The 11,346-nt window shown below is 37.4% G+C and overlaps 1 protein-coding gene across 1 annotated transcript in view; it reads left to right on the top strand.

The window, feature by feature from the left end:
• Positions 1-9,831, top strand: part of LOC115219224 (beta-sarcoglycan) — a 28,055-nt gene extending 18,224 nt beyond the window's left edge. The window contains exons 4-7 of the mRNA XM_029789359.2: positions 1,520-1,550; positions 2,790-2,947; positions 6,694-6,837; positions 9,067-9,831. Of these exons, the coding sequence (XP_029645219.1) occupies positions 1,520-1,550; positions 2,790-2,947; positions 6,694-6,837; positions 9,067-9,270 (537 nt within the window). The 3' untranslated portion in view covers positions 9,271-9,831. The remainder of the gene's footprint in view (positions 1-1,519; positions 1,551-2,789; positions 2,948-6,693; positions 6,838-9,066) is intronic.
• Positions 9,832-11,346: the final 1,515 nt, after the last annotated feature.

The following is an 11,346-nucleotide window of genomic DNA, read 5'->3' as shown; positions in this document are numbered from 1 at the left end:
TAACCTCTTTTTCACAGTTACCAAACTGTTTTCCTTCAAAATAATGCTGCAATGATCTGGAAAGATATTAGTTAGATGGATCAATGCCAGGAAAGTAAGGAGGATGAGGCAAAACTTCCATATTTAGTGCCATAATATTTTCCTGAATGAATTGGTCAATATGTGGTCTTTCATTATCGTGTAAGAGCAACACTCCTTTATGACTGACCAATGATGGGTGCTTTTCCTGCAAATTTTTGTGCAGTGTTTCCAAATGATGACAATACTTCTCTGCATTAACTGTTTCACTTTGCATTAGCACTTCATGATAGATGACCCTCTTCATATCCCAAAAAACCTAGGGCATAACCATTTTGGGATGTAGTCCTGGTTTGGGGATGGGTTCTTTTGTGTGTGTGGAGGGGGGAGGTGCTAACCATTGTCATTTTCCTTGGATATTGTTATAGAGACTCCACTTTTCATCACTTGTAATGCTTCTACCCAGGAACTGTTTTGTAGCATGTCTCCTCTGCAAGTCTGTAATTAAACTGAGAAGTAGTCAGATAATGAGGGACCCACAGGCCAAGTTTTGGTACTTTTCCTTGTTCATGAAGGTGTTTTATAAATGAAGCGTTACTTGAATTGGACTGTTTTGCTAATTCATGTGCAGTCTGCTTTGGATTTTCTTCAATAGTTTTCAGAATTTTAGTATCAACAGAACTTGGTTGTCCAGATTGAGGGGAATCTGTGAGATAAAAATTTCCTAAGTGAAACTGGCCAAGCCATCATTGGCAGCACTGGGCACATAAAACTTCATTGACAAAATGAATATTTCTTGCCATTTCCATTGCTGTAAGAGCTTTTGAATTCATATGGCATGCAGCATCTGATGCAGGTCTGATCTAAACTCAATTTAAAAGGGTAAGATTGATATGAATTCAAATACAACGTTGTGCTTAAATACACCATTTTGTGTAAATTTAAAAAAAGGGACCCCACCACCAAAAAAAACAAAACAAAAAACATGACAATGTATAATTTAATGCTTTTTTTACCCTAAAGTATTGAAAAAGTATTCACAAAAGTGATCATTTCAAAAATGCAGCAAAACTTTTTCCAGCTTAATATTATTTTTGTATCCCATTCTTCTATTTTGTATATCCAGGCATTTTACTATTTTGTTAACTTGTGTATTTTGACATCCCTTTATTCTTTTGTTCTTGTAATCTGTTTTTCTATTCTGCCAATGTGTTTATTTATGATGTCCTGTTCATATGCTATTCAAGGTATTATATATTCTGTGCACCAATTATTTACTGTGAGAACACAGTATCAAATCTTCACTTATGTTCCCTACCTAGTGAACATGACCACTTCTTTGATGGCATTTGGTCTTTGTTGTATTCATGTAATTTTTTGTCAAATTCTATACAAGAATTTCTTCTTGTCAAAGACTGACACTTGATTTTGTTATGTTTCTAAGAATTTTTATTTACTAAAGGATTTTTAACTATTTCGTTTTCACTTTTCTGTTCTCCAGATCAATATTGGCTCTCCAGGATCTTCGATGTGTAAGTAATTAAACATTTCACACATTTCTGAAGATATAAGCCTCATTTACTCATCAAATAATATAACATATTAACTTATTTTGTCACATACATGATTGTGGTATACAATGGCTGTGAGGTAAAAATGCGGAACTATTAATTGTGAAGACATCAGTACTTAGACAATATATAAAACTCTACCTGACTAAAAAGACAATGTAGAAGTGGCTGTAGCAGCAGGAGCAGCAGTAATAATAGTAGTAGTAGTAGTAGGAAGAGGAGGAAGGAACATGCCTTTTTATTACAGGCACTGGGCAAATCACAGAATTTTACTTATTGCAGTCAAGCTGGATAACAAGCTCTGCCCTTGGTTCATTATTCAATTGTTAGCAATATGTAGAGGAGAGATCTCTAACTTCAAGTGCAGTGTAAATATACAAATTTATAACAGTGACTCTTCATCATCATCATCATCATCATCATCATCATTTCAACATCCAACTTTTCCTGATTGCGTGAGTTGCTCAAAGTTTATTGAGGCAAGGTTTTTATGGCCAGATGCCCATTCCTGTCACTAATCCTCTCTTGTTTCCAAGTAAGGCCAGACATATTTTTTGCAGAATATTGGAAATGAATACCACTGCTTGTATGACAGTAACACTCACTGAAATCTATCATATGATACACACCAACGACACACATACAGAGGTTGGACAGAATAATGGAAACACCTTGAATCATAGCATCATAATTTTGAAATATCTATAAAACTGTCATAAGCTTGTATATTTTTACGGTTTGTTGATTTATTATTAGTGTTGCTTAATATAATAAATCTCTGAGTGAGGCATGAACAGCAGCTGCACGACATCGTGAAGTATATTTGTCACTTAAATGTAGCTAACCCTTAAGGGTGGATACTACTGTAGTTTGTAGCCCCAGCAAGACACCTCCTCCAGCTGGCTATTGACACACTTTCTGTGTCCTTCGTTCGTCTTTATGCTCAGAGTTCAAACTCTGCTGAGGTCAACTTTGCCTTTCATCTTTTCGGGGTCGATGAATTAAGTACAGGCATTGGATGTAATCGATTATCTCCCTTCCACCAAAATTGCAGGCCTTGTGCCTATAGTAGAAAATATTATTATTATTATTATTATTATTATTATTATTATTATTATTATTATTATTATTATTATTATCATCATCATTATTATTATTATTATTCATTGCTTTCTCCTCCTTTTTTTTTCTTCCTTCAAGTGTCTGTCAATGAGACCCAAAGCTTGTTCACCACTGATGCTTTTGATGTTATTGATGCTGACACTAGTAAACTTGTCTTTTCAACTGATCCAAACAAAGAATGGTCATTTCCCAAAATGCCACAAAATCTCCAAACCAATGCCATAGAAACTACCTATGTAAGTGTATTTCCTAATGCCATTGTATTGTTGTTGTTTCCTTTTTTCCCTAATTTTTATTTTACTGTTGTACATCTGTTTCTATAACAACATGAATAGGCTTACTTGTTTTTGTAATTTTGAAATATTTGCATAATGAAAAAGGAACTAATTCTATGATTAGGCTGTTGGGTATCATTAACCTTTTCCTGCTGTTAAACCATCCTATGGTAGAATAAGCTGTCAGAACAACAGATTTGTTAGTAAAGTTGATTAAGAGCACACAATATAAAGGTTCTTATTATGCCTTTCATTTTTGCTACATGGGTGGTTCGTTAAACAATCCTTATTCAGGGACCTTTTGAGCTACTCAACCTGAAGAAAATTCTAACTGGGCCCCACCTGCAAAGTCATGCGCTGTTTATCTTGATATTAGATCACCATGTTGCACACATATGGTTGTGATGCATGTGTCTGGTGTACCCTTATCAGACAGGTAGTCATGATGGGTATACTGGGCTTTGTATATTTTACCTCAGTGCCACTTTGATGGCATGCACTGCTCTCTCACTCAATAATAATAATAATAATAATAATAATAATAGCACTCAGAGAGTGCAAACCTCTGCCAAGACAACATCAACATCCTCTCAACCGGAGATCATTTTTAAAATAAGAATATCTGAAATAAACTCAACTGCTCTCATAAATGAGGATACAAAAAATGAACCTGATCACTCTCAAAAATTAAGTTTAAAAAATGGAAAAATAATCCAGAATCCTTGTCTGGAACCAGATCGATCCAAAAATCTAATCAGTTCATGCCAGTCACAAAGCCAAACCTCTCTGAAAGTTTCATCCAAATCTGTCCAGCAGTTTTTGAGATATCTTGTCCACAGTCAAACATTCAAACAAACATGACTGAAAACAATACCTCTGCCTTCACTAAGGTGGAGGTAATAATTGTCTCTGTCATAGGCACAAATTTTTGGCAAGGTCATGAATGGCTTTGGGATTGCACCTAGAAAGTTCCCTCTGAAGTGCAAGTCTAGGTAAGGTTGTTTATTGAAGACGAGCAGTCGCCCATGCATACCAGCTTCCCCTCTCCACACCACTGATGTTATCCAAGAGAAAGGCAAAGGCTGACACAGCTTGGTACCAGTGATGTCACAACTTATTTCTACAGCTGAGTGACCTGGAGCAACATGAAATAAAGGGTCTTGCTCAAGAACACAACACACAGCCTGGTTTAGGAATTGAACTCACTACCTCATTATTGTGAGCCTGACACTCTAGCCATTGAGCCATGAATCTTTACACTTGATCCTTTACCCTTGCAAGGCATTAGTTGATTATATAAACTCCAGTATTTGGTTTGCATATATATTTTTTGAACCTAGAAGGATGACAGGCAAAGTTGACCCCACAAGATCTAAAATCAAATACAATAAGGCATTTTGTCTGGCATTCTATTGATTCTGTCAAGTATAATATCATAAATTAGAAACAGAAAAACTGGAAAATTAGTGTTAGAAACAAATGAGAAATTACAATTATATCTTCATTGAAGAATGATGATTGAGCTAGTTCTTTCTTTTTTTTCTGTGGGGGATATTGGTTTGTTTAATGCTTATTTCTGTAGTAGTATGGGTGTGTGGTAAGAAACTTGCTTCCCAGCCACATGGTTCTGGGTTCGGTCCCACCGTATGACACCTTTAACATGTGTCTTCTTCTATAGCCTGAGGCTAACCAAAGCCTTGTGAGTGAATTTAGTAGACAAACTGAAGAAGCATGTCATGTATATGTGTGTATGTGATTGTGTGTGTTTATGTCCCCAACCAGTGCCTGACAACTGGTGTTGGTTTCTGTATGACGCTATTACTTAGCGGTTTGACAAAAAGTACTGAGGTTGATTCATTCAGATAAAATTCTTCTAAGTAGTGTTCCAGCATGGTCGCAGTCTAATGACTGAACTGAATAAAAGAAAAGTAAAGACAAGATAAGAATGAATGTTTTGTACTCTCTTTACTCTTTTACTTGTTTCAGTCATTTGACTACAGCCATGCTGGAGCACTGCCTTTAGTCGAGCAAATCGACCCCAGGACTCATTCTTTGTAAGCCTATTACTTATTCTATTGGTCTCATTTGCTGAACCGCTAAGTTACAGGAACGTAAACACACCACCATCAGTTGTCAAGCGATGTTGGGGGGGACAAACATGGACACACAAACATACACACACACACATACATACACACATGCATATATACGACGGGCTTCTTTTAGTTTCCATCTACCAAATCCACTCACAAGGCTTTGGTTGGCCTGAGGCTATAGTAGAAGACCCTGTCTGAAGGTGCTACACTGTGGGACTGAACCCGGGACCATGTGGTTGGTAAGCAAGCTACTTACCACACAACCACTGTTTTTCTTTTTTTTTCTCCCTTTTTTAAAGACTTAGCTAGGTAGAAAGGGCAGTGCCCTTGGTTTGACAAACCTCCAGGACTAAGGTATGGGATATTGATATGCTGGATGTTCAGTTTGAACATCTATAAGTATTGACATCTAAAGGAAAAAACAGATGTCCCAAGGAGAAAGAATTTTATCATTCTGGAAAATTGATTATAAAGAAGGAAAGTGAATTTGTCTGGTAAACCAGAATGGAGAGGGTACATAAGTAATTAGCACTGAGAACCAGAGGGTATTGTCGTAGGAGCAGCACAAGCAGAGAGAGAGAGTGTTTTTGATATATTGGTGTGTTACTCTTTGCTAATCAGGTGAATGGTCTCCTTTTGGAGTTATGTACTTATAACTAAAAAGCTTTCCCAGTGTTGAGTCATAATCATAGGACAAAGACAGAGTATGTAAGCTGAACTAACCTTGTTATGTCAGATGAACTTTAACACATTACAATCATGTATGACAGACAACAAAAAAAGATATGTTTTATATGTGAGAATACGAAGTGACATCACTCACAACTGGTGGGTAGTTGATTATAGAATGACATTTTAGGGTAGATGTGAGAGACCGGATCTGGCTTGTTTGAACATAAGCACAATATTTAGGCCAGATATGGTTGATTTAAATGTTAATTAGTTAAAATAGAAAGAAGGAGTAACAAGACAATGTAGTCCTGGACATACAGAGTCTTCATCCTTCAGCATTCAGTTTACTTTGTCAAACGTAATTTTTATTTTTTCACATTGCTTTGAATTATGTATTACCTTGTGGCTTTGAGATTTTGGTGATGTGATTGTATATTTTTTGAATGACATTTTAGGGTAGGTGTGAGAAGCGAGATCTAGCCCAATTTGAACATAAAACGGGTAGAATATTTGGGTTGGAAATGTCTGGCTTAAATACCAAGGTATTAAACAAGAAAACAAAGATTTCATTATTATAGATTGAATGCACAGTCACTCATCATTACTACTTTGGGGTTGATTATTATGCTAGAAATAGCAGTCAAATCTCTCTCCAATCACACCCTGTCATCTTAGAAATGAACGTATTTGATAGTATAGTTCTATGTTCCTTGCATACAGGAAAAAGATAAGATGATCATGGATCATAGTTGGAATATCAAGCAAGAAATATATGACAAGAGTCCATTTGGTAGGGCTGTTTTTATTGTTTGTCGCAAATTTGTGCTTATAATAGTGCTTATAATTTGTGCTAAAATCACTGAAATTGTCCATTACCATTTTCTCCCTCTTTTTTTTATTTTTGTTTATCACTCTCTCTCTCTTGGTCATGTCAAACAGATAAAAAGTCGAACAAAGTGGAACGACATTGTTTTCGAATCTTTCTCCAGAGTTGACGTAAAAGGTGATGCAGGTGTAAGTACAGAAGAAAACATCAACAAAATCAATATCCAAGCCAGCAAAGGAATCTCCTTGAATACCAAGGTAAAGTATTTTCATCTGCAAAAGTGGTTTGTTATTGTTACTTCCAATTTGTCATCTTCAAATAAATGAATGACATAATCTGTATAAATAAACTAGCTAGAACTGTAAATATTCTGTTGGTATGTTTGGTTTAATTCACTTTGGGATAAAGCTTTCCCATACAAGGCTGCTTGAACAAATAACCATAATAATATAAATATCTTTATATGTGTGGGTGTGCATGTGTTTACATACACACAGCTATATATATATATATATATATACCTGTGCCAGCGGCACATAAAAAGCACCATCCGAATGTGGCCGATGCCAGCGGCACATAAAAAGCACCATCCGAATGTGGCTGATGCCAGCACTACCTTGACTGGCTTCTGTGCCAGTGGCACATGACCTGCTGTGTTTGAGGAGACCTATTGAGTCAAGTACATCAACATCAAAATAAATATCAAATGGAAATTGTAGCTGTGATACCTGTGCCGGTGGCACGTAAAAAGCACCATTCGAACGTGGCTGATGCCAGCGCTGCCTTGACTGGCTTCTGTGCCGGTGGCATGTAAAAATCACCAACCGATCATGGCCGTTGCCAGCCTCTCCTGGCACCTGTGCCGGTAGCATGTAAAAAGCACCCACTACATTCATAGAGTGGTTGGCGTTAGGAAGGGTATCCAGCTGTAGAAACACTGCCAGATCAGACTGGAGCCTGGTGCAGCCCCCTGGCTTCCCAGACCCCGGTCGAACCGTCCAACCCATGCTAGCACGGAAAGCAGACGTTAAACGATGATGATGATGATGATATATGTGTGTGTGTGTGTTTGTATGTATATGTATGCCCTCTCCCCTCTCAAAGGATCTTTGTCTTACAAGTTACTTGGTGACCCTGCCAGTGCTGGTACCACTTAAAAACATCCAGTCCACACTGTAAAGTAGTTGGCATTGGGAAGGGCTCCAGCTGTAAAAACTATGCCAAAACTGACCTCACCTGTGCTTGTGTTACATAAAAAGCACTCAGTCCACTCTGCAGGGTGGTTGGTGTTAGGAAGGGCATCCTGCCAAAACAGACACAGAAGACTGGTGCTGCCTCCTGCCTGGCCAGCTTCTGTCAAACCATCTAACCAATGCCAGCATGGAAGGTAGACGTTAAATAATGATGATAATGTGTGTGTGTGTGTCATGAAACAAGTTACATATATATATCTTATCTTTTACCTGTTTCATTCATTAGACTGTGACCATGCTGGGGCACTGCCTTGAATTTTTAGTCAAATGAATCAACCCCAGTACTTCTTTTGTTAATTCTGGTACTTATTCTATCAGTCTCTTTTGCTGAACTGCTAAGTTATGGGGACATAAACACATCAACACCAGTTGTCAAGTGGTGATGGGGGTACAAATTCAAACACACACACGATGGGCTTCTTTAAGTCTCTGTCTACCAAATCATAAGGCTTTTGTTAACCCAAAGCAACAAAAGGTATAGGACACTTGCCCAAGATGCCATGCAGTGGGACTGAACCTAGAACCATGTGGTTGGGAAGCAAGCTTTTTACCACAGAGCCATGCCTGTGTCTGCACCTATATATATATATATATATGTGTGTGTGTGTGTGTGTGTGTGCATGTGTGTGTATAAAAGCAAGCTCACACATGCACATACAGAGGTGTGTGTGTGTGTGTATGTATATATATATGATGATAATGATGATTCAATTAGAGGTTAAATCAGTCTGTTGTGATGATTCTAAATTACAACACATGAAAAAGTTAATGGTATATCTTTTTTTTATCCCTCTGAAGAGATTTTGCCTAATATAATGATTTTAATAATTGCTCTTTAATCTTTTAGGCTTAATTGAAACAGCTGTAAGGGACTATGCTTGATTTTTGCAGATAATAAATTTTCATTTAATGCTATAGCTCCATTTTCTTACTTTCTTTATATATATATATATATATATATATATATATATATATACATACATATATAGGCAAACATAGTTCTATTAGAAATGTCAGACCACTTCCACATGGGCTCCATTGGTCACATGCAGCACATTTGGACTGCTTGATGGAAATTATAAAGATAATTTATGAACACCCTATATATACAAACACACACATTAGTCTGTGTACACATATACACAGTTTTGCTAAAAAAAAAAAACGAAAAGCAAAAAGCATGATTGACCATCCAAATTTTGATTTCTTTTTTTTAAATTTCTTGTTTTCCAGAAAGGTAACTTGAAATTTGATGCTAGCAACGGCAACATAATAATTAACAAGAAAACTCTACGCCCGATCAAAGTTGAGAATCCTGGAGTAAATGCTACAGGCGAGACATTCAAGTTGTGTATCTGTACACCGAGTGGCAAGTTGTTTGTCGTACCAAACACCTTAAATTGTCTATCACCAAAGGATGCATGTAATGATGCTTAGCAAGATGCGATTGAAACAAATCTGAAACAAAGGACAGTTATTTTGTTTCTCCACCCTCTACCCATTTGATCACATGACCTCCTCCCCACCACTAATCACTTATTTTTTGTTCCCTCTTTGTTTTAAATCTTCCCTTCCAAATGTTTGTTCAACTAATTTTTTTTTTGTTTGGTTCACAGAAGTAGTTTAAAATTTAAACAATTAATTGATTGTAATTAAGCTATAAACTATGTGTGGATATAACAGTGTCATAGCAAAGGAGAGAGAAAGCAGTTGTATGGTTGGCTTCCCATGGTGAAGTAAGGATTCAATACCATGTGGTACTCACTTTCTCTTTCCCCTTCTACTTTAATTATAGATGTTTCATGTTCATTCATGATATGTGTGCGTGTGTGTATGTGCGTATAATTTGATGGAGCATGTTTATCTGGATCAGTGGCTCCCAACCATTTTTTGCCTATGGACCCCTTTGGTTCCTATTTTACTGGGGTGCCCTGCCATAGCCATTCAATGTATATATATTAAAAAATTCTACTGTATTTTTATAATTAAATATTATTAGGAATTGTATAATAATAATTACTCTTTTACTTGTTTCAGTCATTTGATTGTGGCCATGCTGGAGCACCGCCTTTAGTCGGGCATATCGATCCCAGAACTTATTCTTTGTAAGCCTATTACTTATTCTATCGGTCTCTTTTGCCGAACCGCTAAGTTACGGGGACGTAAACACATCAGCATCGGTTGTCAAGCGATGTTGAGGGGACAAGCACAGACACACAAACACACACATATATATACATATATACAACGGTCTTCTTTCAGTTTCCATCTACCAATTCCACTCTCAAGGCTTTGGTCGACCTGAGGCTATACTAGAAGACACTTGCCCAAGGTGCCATGCAGTGGGACCGAACCCGGAACCATGTTGTTGGTGAGCAAGCTATATACCACACAGCTACTCCTACGCCTATATATCATCATCATCATCATCATCGTTTAACGTCCGTTTTCCATGTTGGCATGGGTTGGACGGTTCAACTGGGGTCTGGGAAGCCTGAAGGCTGCACCAGGCTCCAGTCTGATCTGGCAGTGTTTCTACAGCTGGATGCCCTTCCTAACGCCAACCACTCCGTGAGTGTAGTTATTATTATTATTATTATTGTTATTCATTTTGTTCAACGTGTACAAGTACGTATGTGTTCAATATTGTTTTATTCAATTTTAGAAAAACTGAAACATGTCATAGACAATTCTAGAACATATTGAATTTTGTGTCTTGTAGAAATATAACCAGTTTATTTCCCATAAATTTTAACAACAAAATCTCGTATGAATCCCAATGGGTCTCTAGTTGAAAACCACTGATTTGAATGAATGAATGCATTAGTTGTTCAATCAACTGAATTATTTCCTCATTGAATTGTAGTCCATGTGGTTGAGTACTCCACAGGTGTTTGTTCACCCAACATAATCTTTAGGAAAACTCTCAGCTTCAGTTCATCTGACATGCTTCTACATAGTTTCCACCTACCAAATTTCACTTGCACAGCATTGGCCAATGTGAGGGTGTGGAAGAAGATACTTGCCAAAGTACCCAAAATCTGCAGTCTGTAGAGTAAATTAAATGTTTAAAAACCACTTGGCCATGCAATTTTGTGTGTATAAAATACATTTGGCTGTGTAAGTAAGAAGTTCCTTTCTAACTCAAATGTTTTCAGGTTCAGTTTCACAGTATATATAAACTATATAGCCTTCTAATGTGGAGGCACATGGCCTAGTGGTTAGAGCAGCGGATTCGCGATCGGGGGATCGCGGGTTCGAATCTCAGACTGGGTAATGTTTGTGTTTATGAGCGAAACACCTAAGCCCCATGCGGTTCCGGCAGAAGGTAATGGCAAATTTCTGCTGACTCTTTCCCTACAACTTTCTCTCACTCTTTCCTCCTGCATCTTGCAGCTCACCTGCGATGGACCGGTGTCCTGTCCAGGTGGGGAACCTATATGCCAAGGAAACTGGCCCTTATGAGCCAGGCGTGGCTCGAGAAGGAACAAACAACTGTTCCTTCTAAAGGAT

This window comes from Octopus sinensis, linkage group LG14 (genome assembly GCF_006345805.1).
Source record: "Octopus sinensis linkage group LG14, ASM634580v1, whole genome shotgun sequence".
NCBI classification, from domain to species: Eukaryota; Metazoa; Mollusca; class Cephalopoda; order Octopoda; family Octopodidae; genus Octopus; species Octopus sinensis.
Note: the sequence above shows the minus strand (reverse complement) of the source record. Positions and strands in the feature narration are given on the sequence as shown.